Below are 25,102 nucleotides of genomic sequence, written 5' to 3'. Positions count from 1 at the left end.
GACCTGAGTGGATGTGGGGCTGCCGTGAGGCTGGAGGAGTGCAGGGGTCAGATATCGATGGGCTTTGGGTCCAGGTGAGGGCTGCCTCTTAACCCAATCACACTGCAGGGCTCTGAGGAGGGGACTGCTGAGGCCTGATTTTGATTTAGTCTGAGGTCCACGTCCCTCTCAATCTCGACTCACCTGTGGGCGCTCTATGGCGCCACACATGCTTCTTGCTGATGACCCTACTTCCTTCCTCTCAATAGCACTTGCACAATCTTAATTGCATTCTGAGAACTTCCCCCAGTCACTCAGGAGCCTGGGCAGTGGTTTACCCCTAGTTGGGTTACTAGGAACCAGTTGTCCCTGTCACCAGTCCTCCCCCCTCCACTGGGCCTCAGTCTCTGCATCTGAGAAGTGGGCATGTGGGACCAAATGATGCACGTGGCCTTTCCAGTTCTATCATTTTGGCTTTGGATTGTGATCCGAAGAGGATGCAGCAATCGTGGGATCAGAGGAGAAATGAAAGTGAAAGATGAGGAATTTCCTCCAGGCTCCGGAATGCTGGCAGAGGTGGGGGTGGGGAGGAGTAGGCAGGGAAGAAGGGAGATTTTTAGAAAGCTGGGAGGGCAGGGACTCTGTGGCCCAAACTTTCATTTCTCCTAAACACCCCACCGCACCATGTGACGCAGCCGGGCCACAGAAGCAGTGAAAGAGGAAGTGAGGGGTTCCCAGGATTTCTCAAGAAGCAGAGCGCTGGACGGCGGCTGAGCCGGGAGGGAGCACCAGAGGGGACGTGGAGGAGTGGCAGGGGAGGCGCTCAGGGGACAGGGAGGCGGTGGAGGAGACAGCAGGAGCCCCTGTGGGTGGGTTCCCCTCCCCGGAGTGCGAGCCAGGTGTCACAGGGGAGGGCACGACAGTTAAGAAAGGGCGACCAACCGGTGGGGACCAAGTGCAAAGGAAGGGGAAGGGCAGAGAAGCGGAGAGAGAAAGGGTGGGCGGCGAGTCTGGAGGAGGATGAAGAGTTAGGGGTGGGAGGAAGGGAGAAGAGAGAGTTGAGAATTAGGGAGGTGGGTAGGATCTGGGTAGCGGCGGAGGGACTCGGGGGGGGGGGAGAGAAAGAAAGGACAGGAGGGTGAAGGGGTGAATGGGGAGAGAGGAGTGAGCAAAAAGCAGTGCGACCAGCTGCGGGGTGGAGGACAAGAGTGGGGCCGCGGGGCAGGGCGGAGGCTCGGGCGGTGAGTAGGATGCCGGAGCCGCGCGCCCCGGGGGAGCCCCGAGGGCCGGGGGAGCGCCGGCCGCTGCTGGCGCGCAGGCTGCGGGGACCCCGACGGTGGCGGCGGGCGGCGGCGGCCGCGGTGCTGCTGGTGGAGATGTTGGAGCGCGCCGCCTTCTTCGGCGTCGCGGGCAACCTCGTGCTCTACTTAAACAGCGAGAACTTCCAGTGGGCCGGCGAGCAGGCATCGCGCGCCGCGCTCGTCTTCCTGGGCGCCTCCTACCTGCTGGCGCCCGTCGGCGGCTGGCTGGCCGACGTGTACCTGGGCCGCTTTCGCGCCATCGTGCTCAGCCTGCTGCTCTACCTGGTCGCCTCCAGCCTGCTGCCCGCCACCGCCGTCTCCGACGGTCGCCGCTCCTTCTGCGGCGAGATGCACGAGTCGAAGCTGGCGCCCGCTTGCCCCTCGCCCGAATGCATGCGCCCCTCGCCCTCCCCCTACTGCGCGCCCACCCTCTACGTGGGCCTGCTGCTGCTCGCCCTGGCCGCCAGCTCCGTTAGGAGCAACCTCACCTCCTTCGGGGCCGACCAGGTGAGTCCCAGGGAGTGCCCGGGGAAAGGATGGACACAGGGCGAGGCCAGGGGTCAGTCAGGATGCGCTGGCTCCCCGCGTGACCTCCGGCAAACCACTTCCCCTCTCTGGGCCCAGTTTCCTTATTTGAAAGAAGAGGGGGTGCTCACTCTAGCAATAATAACGATGGCAACAATAGTAATAACCACAGTTGGCCATCTTTGGCTATGTTCTACTTTTAATTCGTTTAATCCTCTTAACTCCCCATTAGGTGGGTAATATTATTATGCCCATTTTATAGACAAGGACACTAGGGTTTCATGACATTAATCGCCCTGTCCAAGGTCACATAGAGAACAGGTCAAAGAGCAGAGATAGGGTAGCTGGATTTCAGGCCTCACCATGGGCTTGTTGGGATCCAGCTCTGCTGCTCACTAGCCAGGGCCACTTGGGAAAATACCTTAACCGCTGAGCCTTTCTCTGAACCCTTTGGACTGAGCATGGCACATAGGAGACATTCAAGAAGTTATTTGCTAAATGAATGAGTAAATGCCTAACAAACATGGCATTTTAATAGCTCTCGTCAATAGGATATTAGACAATAATGTAAAATAATATATAATATGATTAAAACAACCACATGTGGTGTTAATGAGCAAAGACATACACAGAACTGCATGCAGAATATGATTACAGCCAGGTGAAAAGACTAGGTGTCAACTAGAGGGGAAAAACTGGAAAAAAATTATAACAGTAGTGTGATCAGGCCACTGGACTAATGGTACATTTTCCCCTAATTGTCCCTGCTTTTCAAATGTTCTTTAATGGCATGTATTACAATCATAAAGGGGACATTTCTAAAAGAATCATTGCATTCAGCTGGCATCCACAATCCAGCATCCAAAACAGTTTCCAGGGTCTTTGCCAAGGACTTACTCATCCAGCCTGTTTAGATTCCTTTGATGATGGGGCACTCAGTGACCCCAGAGCTGCCCTGTCTATTTCTCAGCTTTTCTTCAGACCAGGAGACCCTACTATCTGCCAATAGGAATCTCTCATCTTCCCTTAATTCTACTCTGTCATTGACGTCTCACTATACCCCCCAGGTGCCCTTAATCTGTGCCCTTGACCTCACTGAGCTCCAGAGGACCTCAGCCATCCAGTGGCTCCTGTTTCTCCCTCCTCCCGGTGGCAGAACTGGTCTGGAGGCCATGCCACTGGGCAGAGTCTCCAGTGGCATCAACAGTAATAACAGCTCCCGTGACCCTCCATTCACTGGGCATGGGCTTTGGGCAGCTCGAGGCCACACTGGAAGACTGCCTTAGGGGTCTGGGCTTGACCCCTGGGACAGTTTGGAAACACTGACGTGATCTGTGGCAGGATGGACATCATTGGACTGGCGTTCTTTAAAATGGCTCTGGCTACAGTGCACAGAGTGGATGAGGATAACAAGAGCGGGGACACCAGAGCAGTGAGGGGCTGCTCCAAACTCAAGGGGGTACTCAGAGGGGGGATGTATAAGTGGGAGGGCTTGGCACCATCTGGCAGACAGCTCTACCCAAGAACCGTGTGTTTAACACACTGCTGGTTTCAGAAAGGGCCATCCATCTTTCCCAGCAAAGTCCTCTTTTATATCCTGAGTGGGCTAGCTGGTCTTCCCCTTAGAGTTGCAATTGCCATATTCATTTACACCCAATTAAGAAATGGAAGTGGCTGCTCAGAATGAGACGTATTTAATTTTCTGCTTGAAAGTCTACAGCAAGGATTCTCAGTGAGTGGACGTGCCCATCCTTCAGAGTGCTCATTGCCAAGAGGACCTCTCAGAATCTCCAAGAGAAGGCAGTTGTAAATGCATCTCTATGGACTATCATTTTATATTTGGAAAAGAAACAAAATGTTTACCTTTTCCCCAGTGTAACTACAGAAAGTAAAGCTTGACAAAACCTTCCTGGCTAGTGGAAATGTGTATCTCTGGGTAGAAGGAGCGTGATGGAGTCTGAGATTTTGGGGTCACTGAAAGGGTTATGGGTTTAACATTCTACAGAATCTTTTACCTAGAGCAGTGACCTCCAGTCCCCCCTGCTTTTTAGAAATGCAGATGCCCGGGCCCTGCCCCAGACCTGCTGAGTCAGAATCTGGGACCACGTTCTGGGAGAGATTGGGGCAGCCAGTGCAGCTGACCAGAGCCAGCAGACTGGAAGGGAGCCTCAGGCCTGACTGTTGCAGATTGATTCATATTCTGGATAAAGATTTTCAGTCCTTCTGCCCTTGCTGAGGGGCCTGAATATTTTTTCCTCTCACCCTTGGGGCTGTGTCTGGGACCACCTCTGTTTTCCCTGGTGTGTCAACCTTCTTTGACTGGGCATACATCAGAGGGAGGCAAGTCAAGGGAAGGGATGGGCCACAGTAGAAAACTCTGCATCTCCAAACTGCAGAGGAAATTCTCAATTAGACTTCTAGCTGTTCTTTCAGTAATATGCATACATCCCATTGAATAAGGTGGAACAAACCTGAGATCTTTACTGGCTTTCTTCTGATTCTAAAGATGATGCCTATATATTATAGGTTGCTCAGTCAGAGACAAAAGGATAAATCAACCAGAAATGAACAAAGAGGCATCAGAGACTTCTGTTGTATATACGACTTGGTGACAATAAAAAAAAGTAATGTGTGTCATGGGCATGAAGAAACAGCTGTGCCAACATATGCTGAACATTAACAAGTGACTCCCAAGAGAAGGGTTTATTCATTCATTCAGCAAATACTTATTGAGTGTCTAGTTAGTGATCAGGGACTAGGCAAGTGCTGGAATGCCCACCCACTGACCCAAGAAGTGTCTCTGTGGGAGAGCGAGTGCAAGCACAGAGAGTATGTCATGACAGGGTGTCCATGTACCTCCTTGGCCCTCACTCTCACCCCTGCCTGGCAGGTCATGGATCTTGGCCGCCATGCTACCCGCCGCTTCTTCAACTGGTTTTATTGGAGCATCAACGTGGGAGCTGTGCTGTCCCTGCTGGTGGTGGCCTTTATCCAACAGAACATCAGCTTCTTGGTGGGCTACAGCATCCCTGTGGGCTGTGTGGGCCTGGCCTTCTTCCTCTTCCTCTTTGCCACCCCCATCTTCATCACCAAGCCCCCCACGGGCAGCCAAGTGTCCTCTATGCTTAAACTTGCTCTCCAAAAATGCTGTCCCCGGCTGTGGTGCCAACACTGTGCCAGGTAAGGAGGGGGCTCTGGGTAGAGGGGGCCACCAAGCCTGGAGAAATGCCTTGCTTCTCCTGGTGAGTCATGGTCAGTTGGAAGACATTCTGGTTCAGCCCCAATGGTAGCCTTTTAGGATGACCTGCTCTCCAGTGGGCCAGAGCTGCCCACTGTGACCGAGGATGGCAGTGGAGGTCAAGGTGGTGATGGTGGTGGTGGTACTGGTGATGGGCTAACTGTAAAATGTATGAGGATGTTAATGGTCTTGACAGTGATGACAGTGATAAAGAGGGATGACAGTGTTAGTAGCTACCATGAAGGTAAACACCGTCAGTGGTGATAACAATGGCAGCTGAGGTGGTGATGATGATAAAGATGATGGTACCAGGGAAGGTTGTTGGGATATAATATAAATAATTCTACACTACGCTGATGTTAAGTATAAGAAAGCCTAACAAATCAGCCAAACTGGCCCCTCCCCCATTAGCTGGCATCCAAGGAAGGAAGGTTCTGAATGACCTTGCACTTGCACAATGGCTCCCTTTGCCTCTCTCCTCCCTAAGTTAATCAACTACTTATGCTAAGCAAACCTGTCTCCAGACCTTGGAGGCAGTTACAGCTCCTGTCACTAGGATGTGGATGGAAAGGGTGTACAACATGCTTTCCCCCAACCCCGTGCACTGCTGTAGGATTTATTTTCATGATCCATTGCTGCCTAAGAAACCACCAGAACTTAGTGGTTTAAGCAACCACCTTTCATTACCTCTCACAATTTTGTGGGTGACTGGGCCCAGCTGGGCACTTCTTCTGCTTGTGATGTCACCCAGGGCTGCAGTCATTTGGGGACTTGAAAGGGCTACAACATCCAAGATGGCTCACTTACTGGCTGGCAGTCGATGTTGGCTGTCAGTGAGGCAGGCACCTGGGTTCCTCTTCATGTGGCATCGCTCTGTGGCTGGAGCATCTCACAGCAAGATGTCTGGGTTGTGAGAAGAGGGAGCAAACATTCCGAGAGTGGATGTTCCAAAGTGAAGGAAGTGGAAGATATTGGTCCCCTTCTGTCGGTCGGCAGTCACAGGCTAGTCCAGAGTCACGGGCAGGGGAAATAAACTCCACCCATTGTTGGAGTGGCATTATGCCCTGGGAGGAGAGAAGCTGATGATGGCCTTCTTTGGAAGTGACCACACTGGTATTGTTCCTTTTAGAATCTCAAAGAGTGAGTGAGGCAAGGCTCTTAGGCAAGAAGGGATCAGAAACCTGTCAGGACAAAGGGCAGAGGGTAAAGGTTGCCCAGTGGTTGATCTGTCCCCGAATAATGTTCCTTCTATGTCTACCTGTCCACTCCCTACCTCTTTGTCATGTCGGGGGAGGGCTGTCATGTTGAGGAGGATGGGCTTGGAGATGGCAAGAGGGGTCATTTTGGCATATCAAATGGCAGTCCATGTGACAAGCATGGACTGGGACTTCCCTGGTTCCCATGACAAATGGATGCGATGAGCCAAGGAAATCCCCCAAGACTGTTCACCATAATCTCTGGTCTTAACTTCCTCCAGGACCCAAGGGGACACAGCTGTAGCATGGAATGGGTCTTGATCAGCCACCACTGTAACAAAGGAAATGATGGTGATAATATTGACAGTGGTAGGGCCAGCATAAAAAAAAATGATGATAGTAATGAAAACTCCGCGGAGAGAGTGGCTTTGGTGACTGGTCACCTTCCTAACGGTGACGACAGTGAGGATGCTGGCACTGGTGGTGAAGGTGGTGCTGATAGTGGAGTGGAGGAAATAAGGATTGAGTTGGAGGTGATGGCTGTGATAACTGGTGACTGGGGAGTAGGGTTAAACTAGGAGATAATGGTGGAGGTGAAAGTAGTGGCCATGGTGCTGGTGATGACAGCTGCCATTTTATCTGGTGTCCCAGAGACCCTCAAGGCGCCCAGCTGCTGCCTGACCAGAGGTCTCACCAGCCTGGCCCTTCCCCCCAAGAGGACATCGCCAACTTCCGGGTGCTGGTGAAGCTCTTGCCCGTCATGGTGACCTTGGTGCCCTACTGGATGGTGTATTTCCAGGTGGGCACCCCTGCCTTTTTGCTTTGGGAGGACTGGCTCCCCAGTCCCCTTACTGGTCGCATCTATCGCCGTAGAAGCCCAGGGTGTGCGGAAAGCGGGGAAGGGGTTCACAAAGTGAACTGCTGCTCTGCAGCAGCTGGTGTCGGCCTGGCACAAAGCCATCCCAGTAGTTAAATCCCTTGGGTGGCAGAGCACAAGGAGCCCTGGAGACAGGGCTGAGGCCCAGTGATTTGAATAAGTCACCCCATCTCTCTGGGCCTAGTTCCCTCGTGTGGAAAATGAGTGGTTTAGGCAAAGGCTCTACCAGCCCTGTAGCATTCAATATTCTCCAAACTTGGCATCTGAGGTGCAGAGAAGGTCTTCCAGTTGACCCAGGCCCCACAGCAAGTTAGGGGTAAGCTCAGTTGCACTGAGTACTTTGTAACAGTTGTTCCCACCCTGGCTGTGCCTCAGAATCACCTGCAGAGTTTTGAAAAGCAGGGATTCCCAAGTTCCGCCCTAGAACTGAAATTGCTGGGGGAAGTCTCTGGTGTAATAAACTTCTCAGATGATACTGATACTCAGCCAGGTTGGAGAACCCCTGCTTCCCACCCCTCCCCAAAGGTAAGGTTAGTGGGGTGTGTGTGCGTGTGTGTGCATGTAGGGTGGGCAGCACCTAACCCAATCCCCAGACCACGAGGTGATTGCCTCCGGTATCTCCTTCATAGGCACCTTGTTTCAAGCTGCAGAAGATGAAAAGGGCCAGCCTGCTACTTGGGGGTGGCAGAGAGGTAGAAGGTGTCCGTGATGGGACAGGGACATGGCGGGGGGGTGTCCATGGCTAATAGTCATACCGCTTGTCAGAATATTGACATCCTTCCATACCAGTTGATAAATAGCTGCTACCCAGAGCAAGCCAAGTGTCCTGCGCTGTCCCAGACCCTCCTATGGGACTCTCCTGGACCCCCTCCATTATATAACAACTAAAAGGGTAAGGCCTACACCGGCCACCATGTCCAGAGCCATTCCAATGGGTCAGTGACTACACATTTCCTGGCTACATCAACCTGCGGGACTCAGCTTGGCCTTGGTGTCAGATGAGCACTTGCCGTGGGGACAGCCATGTCATTATTTCCCCAGGTCAACAAACACTTATCCAGGCCTACTCTGTGCCAGGCCCTAGAGACACAAGTACGAGGCCAACCAGCTGTGCTCAGCTCTGGAATAAGGCCGCACGCACAGGTCACGGCCCTGGGAGCAGAGCAAAGAGAGCTCCCCAGCCAAGGCTGCTCCTGAGGAAGAAGGGGGGCACTTTCCCCTGAGGCTGGGGAGGGGACAGCTGCCCGGCAGGCAGGTGTGCTACTGCTGAGGAATGCCTGCCTGGGAGTGGGAGCCTCCCGGGGCTGGAAGTGAGGTGGCCAGCTCTGTTCCAGCTTCACTTCCATCTCTCTTGGCAGATGCAGTCCACGTATGTCCTACAAGGTCTTCACCTCCACATCCCAAACATTTTTCCAGACTACCCTGGCAACAGCTCCGTGGTTCTGGGAGCCCAGGACAGCGCCTATAAGGTAGGCGGCAACTCGTATGTTCAGCCCCAGTTCAGGCCGGGTTGGGGGCTTCCTCCTAGAAGAGGAGGAAATGCAGCTGCCTTTACACTCTCCTACCCCAGTGGCACGGTGTCCTCGGGGGATAGAAAAGGCATCTGGCCGGTGGGTGAACTTGTGCCACGGCCAGCCATCCTGCCGAGATGCTCAACTGCTCAAAAGAATTCAGACCAGCTTCACTCCCACCCACTGCTTCTCTGAGCTGGCCTCACTGGCAATTTGCCCCAGGCCCTCAGATCAGGTGCACTGGGGTCCCTTCTCAACTCTGCCTTGTCCCCTCCCTCTCTGGGACGCCTGCCTTCCACCAGGACCTTCCAAACCAGTCCCTGGGCATTTCGGAGTTTCATAAAATCAAAGATCTTAGAGCTGGCAGATGAATGACATATTTGCCACTCTACCTCCATTTCTTGCCCAAGGCAGACACCACTAATCAATCATGACATTCTTTATGCCGAGCCCGGGAATGTTTCCGGCAGCCACTACCAGTTGATAGAAGTTAGAGGCACCTATTTGCCATCCCTGATCGAATCCCACCCTTAGTTACACAGCTGAGGTGCTTGCCTTCCATAGAGAATAAAGAGCTGACTCTGGGTCACCCAGGGACAGTCTGGAGTCCAGGTCTCCCAGCTCCAGCGCTGATTTCCTTCCACTCTGCTCGCCCGCCTCTCTTGGCTCCCTCTTGCCCAGATCCCAGAAGCCTGGCTCCTTCTGGCTAACGTGGTGGTGGTCCTGATCCTGGTGCCTGTGAAAGACCACCTGCTCGACCCTTTGCTGCTGCGATGCAAGCTGCTTCCCTCAGCTCTGCAGAAGATGGCGCTGGGGATGTTCTTTGGTTTTGCCTCCGTCATTGTTGCAGGTGTGTGGACCTAAATGGAGGCACGTGGGGAGGCAGGCAGGTCTTGTCTGGGGTCGGGGGAGGCTGGCTCCACTATAAGCTGATGATGCTGAAGCCTGGGGCTTGGGCCAAGTGTGTCCTCCACCCATGGGTGCCGGTCTTGGCTTCCAGAAGGTGCAATCGGAAGGAGACCCTCCTCATTGAACCCGGCCCCCCGTCATTTGACAGATGAGGAAACTCAGACCAGCAGAGGAAAACAGATCTTCCCCAGTGGGATGTAAACTCCCTGAAGACAGGGATTTTCTTCTTTTTTATTTACAGCTATGAATGATGCACGTGGGCGCTCAACAACTGTGTTGAATGAATGTTCTAAAGACAAAGCCTGTTAATGGCACATGGGCAATTTTTTAAAAAGTATTTATTTATTCTCTTCCTTCTTCTGTTTCAAAAGGATTTGAAGCCACTTGTAAAAAGGGGCTCAAGTAAAACAGGCTTCTGTGCTATTGCACAAACCTCAGCCCTTTTCACTTAGTGACTTAATGATCCTGAAGTTTCTTAGAGTCTCTGAGCCTCATCTTTACAATGGGGATAGTAATTCATCCAGACCCAGTGCAGGGCCCGGCTCTGCCCACATGAAACGTAGTCTAGCCAGAGTGTCCTGAGGACTAAACAAGATGAAGTCTGTAAAGCACCCAGCACCATGCCTGAGTCACAAGGAGGAATCAGAGGAATTAAAGCTCAACAAACAATATTCCAAGGATGAAAACCAAACTAGATTTTTAAAGCTATGTGCTTTAAAGCATTTTGTCCTATTTCATCATCACAATAACCCTGGGAGTTTTATTCCTACTACCTGCATAAGAGAACTGGGTCTCAGCAAGGTTAACTGATTTGCCCAAGGTCACACAGCTAGCCAGTGGCAGGGTCAGGATTGGAACCCAAGTCACCTAACTCCACATCCAGTCTTCGTTTCACTAGAGCACAGCTGTCTCCTAAGCAGTGAAGGGGAAGGAAATAAAAGAAACTTAAAGCCAGGTTACAAACCCTACTGGAATATTTGATGCTGTAGTAGAAGAGTCATGTGATATCATGGAAAGTGGACCAGCTTTGAAACCAGACACACTGGGGCTCAAATCTAGCCTCAGCTACCTCTTGACTGTATGACTCTGGGCTGGTTGTTTAACCTAAAGTTCTCTTTCTTCATTTGCAAGAGTGCATATGAAATGCCTAGCACACAACAGGCTCTCAATTAATGAGAAACTGTTATTATTATTGAGTGCAAAACCTAGCTCTGAGCTTCCTCACAGCCAAGGCAAAAAAAGGGAAGAGTTAGAACCCAAATCTTGACACACGCACCCTAGGCCAGTCTTCTTTTCCTTACCTGCTGCCTAGTCAATCTTTGGCTATTTAGTGAGAATACCCACTACGTGCCAAGCTCTGCCATGGGCTACGCTGCCTGGAGTAGGCCTGGCTATAGTTCCCCTCTCTCCCCCATCAGGATTCCTGGAGATGAAGCGTTTAGAGTACATTCATCATAACCAGACAGTGTCCCAGCAGATCGGGCACGACATGTACTATGCAGCACCACTGTCCATCTGGTGGCAGATCCCTCAGTACCTGCTCATCGGAATCAGTGAGATCTTTGCCAGCATCCCAGGTACTCTGGACCCCACCCCTGCTCTTGCACTAGGGGTGGGCTCAGCCTGGTCGTCCTTGAAGTTAGAGGTTTCATGGGCGTAGCCTCTAGAACTTGTCTGCATTGAGGAAGGCAGGGTTTTCTGAGTGGGGCTACATTCACCCAAAGAGGTTTTATTAGCCCCTGGTTTGTGTCACACACTGTGATAGACACTGGGGTTTTGGAGCTGGGGCTCACTCAGCTACAAGCGCAGGGGGAAGCTGGGTGGGACTCACTCAGTGTGTGCTGGGAAACAGTCTCCCGAACAATACACCCAGTGGAGTGTCCTGACGATAGGGTGCTGGGGAAGCCCCGGGGCAAGGTGAGGAGGAGGCAGAACTCAACAGGTAGCAGCAAGGACCTCACAGGAAAAGGGAACAGCATAAGCAAAGAGTGGAGCCTTGTGGGGAGATGGGGGAGAAGGCCAGCAAGGCGCTGGGCTTCGTGGGTTGAGCCTGGGGCTGTTGAGGTTTCTCCCCAGGGCAACAGCTCCACCCCCAAGGAGATGGGGGCTGAGAAAGGACCCCATTAGAGATTTTAGACCTCTGGCTGTGTGAGGAGGACTGGAGACAGGGGAGTTTAGGAGGCATTTGCAGAGGCCTGGCAGGAAATGACCAGGGCTGGGGTTTGGCCTAGGGCAGAGGGAACAGAGAGGAAGGCAGACATTAAGAGGAGGTTCTGAGGTTGAATGAAAATGACTGGGTGATGACACTAAAGGTGAGCAGAAAGCATAGGGGAGAGGGTGAAGATGGCAGCGAGGTTGGGGAGGAGGAAACAGAGCTCTTGGGGCAACGTGGGGGCTGTTCAGGTGCAGGTCCACCTGCTGGATGGCGTTACTGGTGCAAGGGCATCATCACAGCCAGGGGCCATCAATCATCCAGGGAAAGCCAGGATGGAGGCTGGCGGGGGTGAGGTGGGGGTTGTGGCCCAGTGGGCAGAGACCTGGGCCCCTTCTGTTTCTCCACTGGCCCCTGAGGTCACCCATCCTCCCTTTGCAGGCCTGGAGTTCGCATACTCAGAGGCCCCGCGCTCCATGCAGGGCGCCATCATGGGCATCTTCTTCTGCCTGTCGGGCGTAGGCTCACTGTTGGGCTCCAGCCTGGTGGCACTGCTGTCACTGCCAGGGGGCTGGTTGCACTGCCCTATGGACCATGGTGAGTGTGGGGGCCTCCCTGGAAGTAGGACACGAGTGAAGGGAGGTGTGGAAGGGAAGTGGCGACTGCTAAGTGCTTTGACCCCCAACAGAATGAAGTAGCAAGCTGGACTCAGAGAATGGGCTTTAGCTCAAGTTGGCCAATCACCCACAGCATGGCTTCCCTTCCTTGGGCCTGTTTCCCTGTCAAAAAGGAAGTATGGAACTCAACGGACCTCCAAGGTGCTTCCTACTTCTGGATCTCTGCCATTCTGGCTGAGGGGTCCCTTTTCCCTGTGGTATTTGTGTTTTAAGTCCCCTGAAAGAACAGCTAGCTAACTGGGAATTGTAGAGACCTAGGGCCGCCAGATGCTAGGGGGCTATCTGCCCAGTGTCTTCAGATCCCACCTACCAGCCACACTGCTTCAGCTGCCAGCTCCAGGGGAGCCCTGCCCTGACCCAAATGTCAACCTCTTCTTTCCCCAGGGAACATCAACAATTGCCAGATGGACTTGTACTTCTTCCTGCTGGCTGGCATTCAGGCCGCCACAGCTCTCCTGTTTATGTGGATTGCTGGTCGCTATGAGAGGGCAGCTCGTAACCCAGCCTCCCAAAGCTGTCTCAGCAGGGATAGGGGCTGACACGCCCCCAACCCCAGCCCCTCAGCCCCTCATTTCTCTCCACCAGAAAACAGACAGCAGCAGTCCCAGCTGGCGTTTCCTTCTTGGTTTATTCTGTACCCAACCTTAGGATGAAATGGTTCCCATAAATAAGGGGCATGAGCCCTTCCTCATAACCACGGTCCATGACAAGGGGCAGGGCAGAGGGGGCCTGGGTGGGAGTCCTTGCAGGGGACCAGGCAGGGGACTTGGATCAACAAGCACCAGAGGATGAGGAGGAGGCTGCCCGAGCCGACAAGGCTGGGCCGGGCAGGCCGGAGGCGTCAGGAGCTGCCCCGGATCCTCTCCATGTAGCTGCGCAGCTCCTCGGGGTCCTTCAGCCCCATATCCTCACACACCCAACGGATGTCTTCCTCACCTGCCACCAGGATGGACTGCACGGCAGGGGCCCCCATGGGCTCCTCAGGCAGCTGGGCTGGGGGTGCTGGCGCAAACGTCACAAACTCTACACGCTTCCGCCGCCCCGCAGCTTCCTTTCGGGCCAGGGTGTTCGGGGAGCTGGTGGGGCCCCCAGCAGGTACTGTCGCCGCAGTCGGGGCCTCCCCTCCCCCACTCTCACAGGGGCAGCCCCTCTCCCCCTTGGGCAGGCCAGGGGACTGCCGGTCCAGCTGGCGGCTCAGTTCCTCCTGATCCGTGCCCAGCCAGACCCAGTTGTGGGGCTGGGGGGAGGCAGGGTCAGTGGCGCTGTCGGGAGGCTCCTTGCGCTGGTAGCGCAGGACGAAGACCACACCATTGACCAGGAAGATGAGGATGGCCAGACAGAAGATGCCCAGCAGGGCGTACATGCCTAGCTCTAGGTCCGAGACCCGCTGAGGGGCAGGAACCATCTCCTCTTCCTCTTCCTCCTCCTTAGCCCCTACCTCCTCCTTCCCAGCCTCTTCCTCTGCCCGCTCAAACTTGCCCCTCACACCCCCACTGCCCCCCACACTGCCTGCTGCCTGCCCTTCCCCACCCATGCTGGTCTCTATGGCTGGAGAACTCCGGGCAGGGCTGGATGGGAGGGCGGGGGCCGGTGTGGGAGCAGGAGGCAGCCCTAGCCAGGCAGTGCCAGAGGCCAGGGGCACGCGGTGGCGGCCCCGGCGGCAGGGCTCAGGTGGGTGCAGAGACACATGCAGGGGCAGCCCCTCGGGGCCTGCCCCACTCACCACCACCCCAAGCTGGGCACCCCGCCCCTCGGCTGGCAGGACGGCGCCGGGCTCCTCCGCCGAAACAGAGAGTCCCAGGTCACGGTGGTCGTAGAGCTCAGCGGGGGCCAGGGTGTGGTCAGAGAAGGACAGCCATAGGGAGAGGGCCACCTCCTGTGGGGTACACGGACACAGGCAGAGACACGCGAGAGCACGCACGCATGCACACAGAGACCACTCCCACAGAGACAGGCCACACGGAGGGGGAGAGACCAGAGAGAAAACAGACACAGGCAGATGGACAAAACACAGGGAGAGAGGGGACGTGTGTCAATCACCTGTTGGCCACTCAGCCCCAGCGTCTGAGTCATTGGGAGGGTCCTCAGTTAAAGCCATCTAATCAACCTCCCACTGACACACTCCAGACAGACACTGTTTCATCATCTCCAGCCGAAGAGCGCTCACTACCTTGCAGGGCAGTCAGTCCTCATTATGAAAACCCTAAGGGGAGGGGTTGAGGTACCACCCATCCCCCTGTCATCAGCCCCCATCCGGAGATGTTGATTTCATCCCCCTGATCCCCAGCTGTCACCTGCTTTGGGGCGGGAAGGGATGACTGTGCCCAGCACGTGGCTGTGACCTCCCCGGGGTGGGCAGTGCCCCGGCTTAGGGCCAATGAGATGCCCATTACTGGCTGCACCCGAAGCTCCAGCACTGAGACCTTGTCGTCTGTCACAGCCAGCGCCTGCTCCCCCAGGATGGAGTCAGACAGCGGGGAACGCACCTGAGGACGAGAGGGAGCTGGAGGTGGGGTTCCTCACACACAGACATCCTTTTCCCCCTGAGACCCCAGCAGCCCCACAAAGGGATCTGGTTACTGCTCCCGGCATCCCAATCCTTCGCACCCCAACCCCATGCCCTATACATACCTGGACCCCAATCCCTCACGTGGGCGACAGTTCCCTCCTCTCTCAAGACCTGGCTCCACATGCCTATTCCCAGCCCTTCATACCTAAAAATCTTCCCCCGTTACACGGACCACCCTATTCTCACCCAATCGCACTGGGCTCATACCGCCCCAGGTACACCCTGGGCTCCTCTGACACCCTTCACACCTGCCCATAAACATTCTGGGGACCACCTGCACCTTCCTCAGGAGGTCTGCTCACCTCGATGGAGGTGACACCGGGCTCTCGGCCCACCAGGATGCGGCCACCCTCCAGCGAGGCTACACGCGGGTCCTGCACGCGGGCGTGCGTTGCCACGAGGTGGGACACGTCCAGTAGCCAATCGGGGCCAAGCAGGTGGGTGAGGCGACGGCCACCGTCCAGCGGGTGGGCCGCAAAGGGGACTAGGAAGCGCACATTGGCGCGCTGATACTGCAGACGGCAATTGCGGGCTCGCCGCTCTGCCTCCTCAGGTGCAGCAGCCTCCGGCTCTAGCGCCCTGTGGAAAAGTGGCAGCCCAGGGGCGGGGCATCAGCACGGGCTCCGCCCCCAGCAGCGAGGACCCGGCTGGCTGGAGATCCACCGTTCTTCAAACCCCGCCCACAGTTCTACCAGTTAGATCAGGTCCTTCCACCTGCAAGCACTGCACACCAGCGCCATTCATGATTGGTGCCTGTACCTATCCATCAAGCTGCTCTCACCCTCCTGAACGCGGGGGACGCAAGAAGAGTCCCGCTAGTCATGGGGAAGACCAAAGACACTCACTCTCTCAGGCCTGGGAAATCATGTTCCAGAGGCTTGAGACCACCTCGCCCTTTGGCTCTGGTGGGAACCCCCCCCCCCCATATTTACTGAGCTAGGTGCCATCTTAGGCTTGGAGGATACAGCAGTGAAAAGAATAGACAACCCCTGCTTTCAAGGGCTTACATTCTAGGGGAGGGGGGTGGAGGGGCAGACAGACCACAAACAAGATGAATCAGATAATACAGCATATTAGAAAAGGGTCTGCACCATAGAAGCGTGGCAGGGAAGGAGAGGGGGTGTGGAGGTAGGCAATGAGGAAGTGGTCAGAGGCTGGGTGGTGAAGGGCAGGGATGAATAGAAGGAACTGCAGGCAACTGGGCAGTTTTTCAGACCCCAGCTTGAGCCCATGTCTGTGTACCCCAGGCCTTCTCTCAGTCCCAGAGCGACTTCGCCAGGACAGCCAGCTTCCGCAGGCCTCCACTCACCCTTCAGCTGAGCTGGGTACCCTCCAGCCTCGGACCTGCTCCAGGGTGGTGTCAGTCAGCTGAATGCGTAGGGGCAACAGTGGGGCCCACACTGTCAGCCGCAGCGACGCCCGCAGCCGGCGCCACCAGAAATCCACTCTCACCCCCTGAGCACCCCGGCTCTCCTTGCCAGCCACAAACACAGTGTCACAGGCCTCCGACACCTGTGGGAGGACAAAGGGTAGGGGGTGGGCTAAGCCAGGAATGACTGGTTGGACCAGAGCCCTGACCCCACTCCCTAAGAGGGGGAAAGGTTCTGTATTTTACTGTAGTGCATATCCTTAGGTAAGATTTCACCATGCATCCGGCATCCATTCTCCCTGGAGGAACCAAGTTCACCTGGGGCTCAACTGGGGAAATTGGCTACTTGCACACAACAGTATTTTTCTCCTGACAGAGGAGGGTTTGAATCCACAAATTTGTCTCTTTGTTAGTGCTGGCCTCTGACTTTGGTGCTGGAGCTACCTGGCAATCAGCTACAGGTAGGTAGGCAGAGGTGGAGGGACAGGGCAAACCTACCCACCGGGAGCCCTCTGGTAGGAACCACTTACCCAGGGTGGCCAGGATTTAGGAAATACAGGCTCTGGGCTTCCCCTCTTAGAACTTCAAAATGAGGAAAGTTGCCCAGCCCTTTTTTACCTCACAGGTCATTATGAGGCTCCAGTAATAATTATTGTCATTATTTTTATCATTATATCATTATTTTTATAACAGTAGGTGCCATTGTTTCAGGTCCTGCTCTCTGCTGGATACTGTTTTAGGATCTCTTAATTCTTACATCATCCCTAAAATATATTCCCATTTTAAAGCTTAGGAAACTGAGGCTCAGAGAGGTTGAGAGACTTGTCCACAATCACACAAGTAGTTGATAGCAAAGATGGGTTTCAAACTGAAACTTTTTGATCCTAACGTACATGCTCTTAACTCTCCCACAGCAGTTCATTTGCCAATGCAACAATGAACATGGAACTGCCTAAGTTAGGGGCGGTTGGAGTTGCATAGCTCCCACTTGACTCTGGAGAGAGGAGGTGGGAACAAAGGAAGTTGAAGCTGTGACCCCCCCATGAGGTTTCTGGTGTCAAAAAGAAGCTGTTATCTTAGGAACCTGAATGGGGAAGGAGGAAAGCAGCGTGTACATCCCTGCATGCACAAATGCATACTCACGTGGGGTTGGCACATGTCACTCACCTGCAGGACCTGTGCGTTGGCTGACTCACAGCCAATGTGCTCTGTCACCTCCACCAGAGCCCCCCCACTGTCCACGGTGACAAGGCGTACGGGGACGTGCCGCGGCACTCCAGTCAGCGGTGCTGTATTGACCAGCTCCTCGGCCTAGGCGTGCAGGAGGAGCTCAGCCCAAGCTCTTCACCTCACTTGGCCTCCCACCTGGCCGGGCAGAGGGGGGACCACTTACCTTGGCCAGTGGGACAAGGGCTCTTATGTCCCGCTCCGATACCAGGATCTCCCACACCATTTTGTCCTTCTCTGCTTCGGGGGCCTGGCCTGGGTACTCCAACTGCCACGTGACAGGACGAGTGACTGTCACGCCCCCACTAGTGCTGTTGTCCACCAAAAAGTCCACCCATAGGAACTCAGATAGTTCAAGGGGGCTGCTGGCCAGAAGAGAGAGAAACTGAGTACTTGCTAACAGCCAGGCACTGTCTTAAGCATTTCCTGTATCCATGAGGTAGGTTCTATGATTAGCTCCACTTTATATATGAGAAAACTAAGGTACAGAGGTTATATAACTCGCCCAAGGTCATACAGTAAAAAGTGGCAGGGCTGGGATTAGACCCAAACTTCCCGGTTCCAGAGCTCAAGCTCTTGGCCCCTGCAAGATTAGCCACTTTTCTTGTAGCCATTTAACTCCTCCCCCTCCCCGGATGCTTGCTAGCTCTCCTGCCTTCCTCGGCCTCCTCCACTCAGACATCTGCCTTCCACAGCCACCAGGGTGGCATAAAGCATCTGATTCAAATTCTATGAAGGAGGAAGTTTCACTTCCAAGCCCCAGGACTGGCACTCGACCCCCTGAATACTAACCCTCACAGCTTCCTTTGATCAAGCACCTGACATGTGGCAGCAATTCGCCTGGATGCTGGCCATACAGTGTCTTATTTCATTTTCACAAACCCTAAGGGATGCATTATTATCCCCATTTTACAAGTGAGGAAACTGAGGCTCTGGTGGGGAGTGGGTTATGGGGAAGTTAACTGGCTTGCCCAAGATTAGTCATCCAAAAAATATCAGAACTAAGATTCAAACAGGAGCTAAACAGCCCATGGCCTTGACCCAGGCTCAGGGCACAAATATAAGCATTTGTAAACTGTAAGAACTGCAGCTGGGCTTTTGGGAATATTAATGCCCCCAAAAAGGAACCCATTTGGTGTTGGTGGGAGGCGGGGTAGTGACTGTGAGGGCTGTAACTGGGTGGCCAGGGTAGGTGGGCATCATCTGGAATGAGACTCACAGACACTCACTGAACCTGGCACATGACTAGGGATGGATAAATAGTAGCTGAATGAATGAATGAATGCTATATTGGCTTTGTGCTGCATCCTTGAAGGAGTCTGCTCTTTGTGCCTACTGACATGGGAATATGGAGGCAGTAAGGCAGCCCCCTTCCCTGGAACCTCATAAATCTACCCACCAGCCCTCCCTCTCTGCCCCTGGTTGAGGGAACTGCACACCTGGAGTCTTGTCCTGTGGGGCTGGCACGGTGGCAGGTGATGAGGGTGGTGTGGTGCTTAGAGCCCTTGAAGCGGTCCAACTTGGCAGTCCAGAGGGTGGGCTGGGCCAGGCGGGCAGCCGTTACATGCAGCCCCTTCTTCACCTTGATCCTGGGGGGAGGACACAGGTCCAGTTTGTCAAGGTGGGTACTGAACTGTGGCCAGGATCCAAAGGGGTAGACAAGAGGCTAAAGACAACAGGTTCCTGTCTGGCCTCCCCTGGCTCAGGTCTGAGTATCCTCCTCGCCATTCTCCGACTCAGAAGGACCCCATCTCAACACAGGTCATTCCATACAGCTCTCCTCCACTCAAAGATCCCTTATGATGCCCCACTGACCACAAGGTGAAATCTTAGCCTGGCATTTGTGGTCCTCCAGGGCCTGGTCCAGTTTCTCCAGTTGTGCCATCTTTCCATCACTCTTTGCTTTAGCTACACCCAAAGTTCTTCCCCACATACACAATGCCACGGATACCTCTAAGCCTTTGAGTAAGCTGTGCCTTCCGCCTGGCCTGCCCTTCCTTTCTTCATCTGCTCATTCTTCGAGCCTCCAGCAACTCAAATGTCATGTCCTTTAGAAAGTGTTTCCCATGACAGGATGAATTTCCCCTTCCTCCACCCGCTAATTCAAGCCCCCGCAACACTTTGTACCTTCATGAGAACATATAATCCAGCGCATGTTTGTCTAGCTCCCTGCCCTACCACTGGGGGACCCTTCATGCCAGGCGGGGGCGGCCTTGCTCTTCTCTCCAGTGTAGAGATACAGGGCTGGGCATATTTTAAGGTCCAGGAAAGATCTTATGAGTGTGTGAGTGAGCACAGGAGGCCATGAGAGACAGGGAGATGGGACAGGCACCTGAGAGACACATAGGGATGGGACATACACAAACCCAAAGATGGAACAGGCAAGTCACACTCTGCAAATCCTTGTCACTGGGAATGGGTTGTGGGACTACTCGGTGGGGGTGGGGGATTCCTACAAAAAGGGACACAAAGAGGAGGTCCTTGCTGTGGAGAAGAGTTGGGCTTGTCCAAAGGTGAGGGACCTGTGCCAAGGATAGCAAGTGGGAGAACCTGTAGACGAGTGTGACTGGAACAAATACCCCTCCTGGGGTATTAGAGCATTAACTACCCCCGGCACTGCACTTGCCAGTTTCCAAGCCCTGTCCTATTTCCACTCCCTAAAGCCTCACAGCTGCCCTGTGAAGCAGGCAAGTTCGCCCCACTGCACATAGGAGTCTTGGGGAGGTGTCGGGAGAGGGGAGCTTCCTATTTCTAACTCCAAGTTCAGGGCTATGCCCACTGCTGGGTCCTGCCTGCTGCCAGGGCAATCACAGCACTTGGCCTGTAGGGAGTTTGGTGGCCTCATATTTGCAGAAGTTAAGGATTCTAGTAAGGACCCCAAGAGGAGGAGTTACCTGGCCAGTCTACCTGCAGAGGTTCCCACCTCCAACCCACCCCCAGGACCCAGTGCTCACCTCAGGGTCAGGACGCTGGCTGTGAAGTTGTGCCGAAGCAGGAGGGTGGCACTGAAGAGCTGGCCGGGCCGCACGGGCACATCAGGCACCCGCAGAGTCACTGCCTCATCCAAGGGCACCTCCTGGTACTGCGGTGGGTCCGCCGGCCGCAGCTCCACACTGCCCACTGGGAGGGCCTGTTGCCCGGGGTCCTGCTCCCCACCAGGGCCACAGCCCCCAGGGCCCTCGGCGGCCAGCTCCAGCGTGTAGGCCAGCTCAGCCCGTGTGATGGAGCCCTGGGAGAACCAGTGCGAGGGCAATTCCATCTCCACCACACAGGCACCCAGGGACGGCTGCAAAGACACGATAGCCATGGTTGGCCTGCAGGGGAGCGTATTCCCAGCACTCATGGCAGGAAACCCAGAGCTGAAGTGGTCGCTGACAGGCAGGGCCAGCATGGGCCAGAGACAGATCCAAGGTGACACAGAGAACTAGCAACAGGGCTGGAGCTAGGTCTCCAAATGCGTCTACGGGGCCACTCTTCTACATTTGGGGACAGTCTCCTTCCAAAGAGAACAAATTCCATTGCCTTCCCCTAACCATGCCTGCCCCAGGACCACCCTGACTACAACTCAGATTTCTCAGAATCCCAAAGTCCACAAAATACCTCTTTTCAGTGGATTCCTATACTAGAATCCAAAATAGTGGAAATTGCAATTATAAAAGTAATACTGATAAGCATGCAAACACTTGCTGAAGGATTGCTCTGTGCCAGACACTGCATTCATCTCATTTAGTCTTTATTCCAACTCCATATGAGGTAGGAATTATTATTACCCCATTTTACAGGTGAGGAAACAGATTAAGTTACTTGCCCAAAATCATATACAATAGACTGAACTCCATAAGGGACCCTAAATAACCCTTTCACAGGGTCTCAGGAAAGCTAGGAGAGCAGGAATAAAGTCAGGAGGTCCATGAGCCCCCAAACTTCCCAGGAGTGGTAAGCCCTCTCTTCCCTACTCCAGGACCACCCTCTGGCTGGCACAGTGGCAAGGCCAGCCTGGGTGGGGCCCGCCCACTCACCTGGAATCGGCAGGCTTGGTGAGTAGTACCTGCAGGGTGCGTGGCATGGAGCCGGGCACAAGGCAGGCTGCCAGGTCCTGGTGGCCAATCCTGCCCTTTGAGGTGGAAGAGGACCCGGGCATGGGGCTCTGCTGGAGTCACAGCTGCTTCCACAGACACGGCCCGTACGTCCCATGGGACTGGCTGTTGGTGGGACTCAGTGACCTGAGGGACAACCTGGAGGGAGAATGGAGGTGTTCAACAAAGCAGGGGCTGGGGGGAAGTGAGATCTGGGAAGATGGGATGCCAGGCTTCCAATTCCAGCCTGGCACGAGAGAGGCTTTATGGGCTTCAGTTTCTCCCTCTGGAAAACAGGAAGCACAGCTGGGGCTGGGGCAGGCCCCTGAGCCATACACAGTGGACCTCAGCTCTGAGTCCTGTTAGTCTGGGAGTCCCTGGTACTCCCTCCTTCCTTACCTGCTGAGTGGCAAAGGGTGGGTAGGAGGCCCGGAGAAGTGGCTGGGCCCTGGGCCAAGGCTGCAGCAGCAGAAAGGTCTCCGATCGGGAGCCCAGAGAGGAGTTGGCAGGTGGGTAGCGGCCCACCTGCTGCACACGGAAGTGCTCAGGGGCATCCAGGAGCTCCAGGGCTGCTGGCAGGTAGACAGGGTCCAGGGGGTCCTGGTCAGAGTCCACTGAAGAAGGAGAAGGGGTAGAGATGGTGACAGCTCCAGAGCTGGCAGGGGCTGAACTGAGCTCGGTCCTGGGGCACAGTGGCAATGGCAGTGGAGGAAGAAACGGATTATTAATATCTCACACCCCCAGAATGTGGGGGGAATCTCCCCATTGCACAGATGAGGAAACTGAGGCTCAAAGAGCCTTATGCAGGTAGCAGGTGACAGGGTCAGCATTTGAATCTGAGTCCAGCCCTGGATGCCAGTCTCGAGCCATTCCTTCTTCCATCTTCCACAGACCCAGGCCTTCCTCCCTCCAGCAGAACCTTCTCCATGTCTCCTCCTCCCCCATTCTATTCTCTACCTAATTGCCTCCGACACCAAGGCATTTGTGGGGTACAGCTCTCCCCAGACAGGGCCTACAAGATAAGCGATGGTGACCAGGTGAGCTTTGTAGTAGAGACCCTTTCTCTGTCCCCGGGGCCTTGGCCAAACTTGGCTGGGCATCCACCCTCCCTCAACCTACATCATCACCACGACAATCTCATACCGGTTTCCCAAATTTAGTCCATTCTTCCCTGTTCCAACTGGGTACTGGAGTACAAAAGTGGAAAGGAACCATGATGGTGGGAACCAAAATGGTCGGAACTGTGACCCTGGAAGAGAGTCTGGTATCCAATAACCAGAAGGACAAAGGACCACTAAAACCATATTTGATTTGTACCAACTATTAGTTAGCCTTAATAATATTAATAATAAACATTTAAAAATACAAACTGTACGCAAGCTACCATTTTAAACACTTTGCATGTATTAACTCTTTCAGTTTTTGTAATAACTCTGAGAACTAGCTTCTATTACTATTGATTCCATTTTATGAATTTGAAAATGAGGCTAAAATGTTAAGGTATTTGCCTGGGGTGCCACAGCTGTGCGTGGTGGAGCTGAGAGTCAGAGACTAGGCATCAACCACTGGACCACCCTGCCTCTCCACTCTCCACCTCTTTCTCCACCCTCTGCTGTTTGCAATGGTGTTCACTCCCTAGACTCTGGGTCTCTCCCTCCTCCTTCAGGGCCAAGAGTGAATATTGTCTCCTTAAGGAAGCCCTCCTTGATTGCTTGCCCTCCCACTAGTCCCCTCTGTCATTTACACCTTTGGTTGCCTCCTCTGAATTAGTTCTCCTCTGGTGTATCAGCGAGGCCTTGTCTTACTCATCTTGGATCCCAAACTGGGCAGCGCTCCCTAGAGAGGGTGTACTGAGAGCCTGGAGGCCTGCATTTGTGTCCTAACTCTGCCTCGATGAAGGTTGGGTCAGTCATTTAACATCTTGGAGCTTCTGTTTCCTCCTCACCTGTAGAATTGGCATTTAGTGACACCGTGGACAGGGGAGGGCTTTGTAAATTGCGGAGCGAAGTCTGGAAGAGGGGTTATTGCTGCTGCATAATGGATGTGACAAGGCTTTCCTCATCCTTCCGTGTAAGGGGTTATTAGGGCTCCCACAGGGTCCCCTGGGGAGGGGAGCAGGTGGCTGAAAGCAGCCTCAGGGCCAGCTCCCTCTCAGTCCCACTGCTGGGCTGGGGGCGTGATGGTTTCAACCTCCTTCAACATACTACCACCAGCACCACCAGTGAGCACGTTTCTGAGACACGCCACCCATCACCCCCCCCACCTCCAAGTGTAACAGGTAAGTGACTATGGCTTCCTGGGAGTAACCCCTGGCCTCCCTTCCTCCTCCTACTCCACTGCCTGGATAATTACAAGATGCTCCAAGGCCTGACTCCCACTGACTCCCAGCACCCAGAACTCAGCTTTGTTGGTGGGTGAGGTGGGTAGAGAATGTCTCACTATGCCTCACTCTTCCGTTGCATCGCCCACCTAGCAGCCACAGCCCAGGACAAGGGCAATATGATCTCCGCCCTAGGGCAAAGGGGAGTCACTGCCCCTTCCTCCAGTGATGGGGATCCCCATAAGGGCTCAGGAAGGCACTGATGGGACAATAATCTCTTGGGACTCCAAGGTCAGAGACCTACTTGGGGCAGGGGGGAGGGTAGCTGCATATCTCTTAAGGACTCAGGAAAAGGGTCTGTTTTCCGTTCCCGGGGATGGGGGTTGGGGTTGATGGTGGGAGGAGGCTAGGAGCCAAGGGGTGCAGCTCTGTGGAGGGCAGATTAGGGAGCGGGTGCGCCCAGGACAGGGGGCAGCCGGGTTAGATGCCCTGGCTGGAGGGAAAGATCGCGGAAGGTGCGGGAACCGAGTCTGGGGGTGACCAGGTGAGCCCCGGGACCCGGCTGGTTCTGGGTCAGGAAGGAGTTGCCTGGTTGTGCAAGGTGAAGGAAGCAGTGGTGGCGCGCGGCTGGAGCCAAGATCCCGGGGTGAGATCTCGCCAGCCCAGGGCAGGCGGAGGGCGAGCCCGCTGGGGTTTAGTCCGAGCACCCGCAGGTTCCCCACTCCTGGGCATCCCTCGTGCCTGGCCTTGGCCGGGACCCAGTCGCCCCTCGCCCCGCCCCGCCCCGCCCCTCCCGCTGACCTCTCAGGACGTCCAGGGCGAGGGCCACCAGGAGGCAGAACCAGGGGCCGTAGGGCCCCCGGGGAGCCGCTGCTGCGCGCCCCGCCATCAGGGCGCACATCCTTCCCACGGAAGGCGGGTCCTAGGCGGGCGGCTCAGGTGGCCGCGGGCCGCCGGGCATCTCCCGCGCCCGCTCGGCGCCGGCCCTATCCGGCCGGCAGAGTCCTGGCCGCCGCCTGCCCGGCCGCCCGCCCGCGGCTGCAGTTCCCAGACAATGGAGCGGGAGCTGGAGCTGGAGGTGGGAGGGAGAACACGAAGCACATGGGCTGCCCCTCCTCCCCGCCGGGTCCTAGTGCCCTACGGATCTCCAACCACCGGGCGCCCCCACACTCAAAG

General features: G+C 54.9%; 2 protein-coding genes across 3 annotated transcripts; one reads left to right on the top strand and one right to left on the bottom strand.

Moving 5' to 3' along the window:
- The first annotated feature begins 1,104 nt into the window (after positions 1-1,104).
- SLC15A3 (solute carrier family 15 member 3) lies at positions 1,105-13,059 on the top strand. Its single transcript, XM_019754019.3, has 8 exons — positions 1,105-1,787; positions 4,696-4,985; positions 6,891-7,038; positions 8,475-8,585; positions 9,309-9,477; positions 10,955-11,113; positions 12,130-12,285; positions 12,750-13,059. Exons 1-8 carry the CDS (start codon positions 1,230-1,232, stop codon positions 12,902-12,904), a joined length of 1,746 nt encoding a protein of 581 aa, XP_019609578.3. The 5' UTR covers positions 1,105-1,229; the 3' UTR covers positions 12,905-13,059.
- Positions 12,975-24,982, bottom strand: TMEM132A (transmembrane protein 132A). 2 transcript variants are annotated; one of them, XM_019754017.3, is made up of 11 exons: positions 24,728-24,982; positions 22,006-22,220; positions 21,550-21,765; positions 20,485-20,816; positions 18,970-19,119; positions 17,697-17,892; positions 17,471-17,614; positions 16,244-16,446; positions 15,237-15,513; positions 14,660-14,851; positions 12,975-14,241 (listed from the first exon to the last, which is right to left on the bottom strand). In XM_019754017.3, the coding sequence occupies exons 1-11, from the start codon at positions 24,825-24,827 to the stop codon at positions 13,207-13,209; spliced, it is 3,060 nt and encodes a 1,019-aa protein (XP_019609576.3). In that variant the 5' UTR covers positions 24,828-24,982; the 3' UTR covers positions 12,975-13,206. The 2 variants fall into 2 exon arrangements, with proteins under 2 accessions (XP_019609576.3, XP_019609575.3); XM_019754016.3 differs by having other exon boundaries at positions 17,697-17,895; positions 24,728-24,967.
- Between the last annotated feature and the right edge of the window lie 120 nt (positions 24,983-25,102).

The sequence above is a fragment of the Rhinolophus sinicus genome, chromosome 14, assembly GCF_057876585.1.
Source record: "Rhinolophus sinicus isolate RSI-liver-muscle chromosome 14, RSI-T2T, whole genome shotgun sequence".
Taxonomy (NCBI): Eukaryota; Metazoa; Chordata; class Mammalia; order Chiroptera; family Rhinolophidae; genus Rhinolophus; species Rhinolophus sinicus.
Note: the sequence above shows the minus strand (reverse complement) of the source record. Positions and strands in the feature narration are given on the sequence as shown.

Coding starts and splice junctions, on each gene's coding strand:
- SLC15A3 (XM_019754019.3), top strand. CDS start 1,230: ATGCCGGAGCCGCGCGCCCCGGGGGAGCCCCGAGGGCCGGGGGAGCGC. Junction 7,039..8,474: donor ACTGGATGGTGTATTTCCAG/GTGGGCACCCCT, acceptor CTCTCTTGGCAG/ATGCAGTCCACGTATGTCCT. Junction 8,586..9,308: donor CCCAGGACAGCGCCTATAAG/GTAGGCGGCAAC, acceptor CCTCTTGCCCAG/ATCCCAGAAGCCTGGCTCCT.
- TMEM132A (XM_019754016.3), bottom strand. CDS start 24,827: ATGTGCGCCCTGATGGCGGGGCGCGCAGCAGCGGCTCCCCGGGGGCCC. Junction 22,221..24,727: donor CGCCCTGGACGTCCTGAGAG/GTCAGCGGGAGG, acceptor CTCCTTCTTCAG/TGGACTCTGACCAGGACCCC. Junction 14,242..14,659: donor CCCTTCCCGCCCCAAAGCAG/GTGACAGCTGGG, acceptor TGTACCCCACAG/GAGGTGGCCCTCTCCCTATG.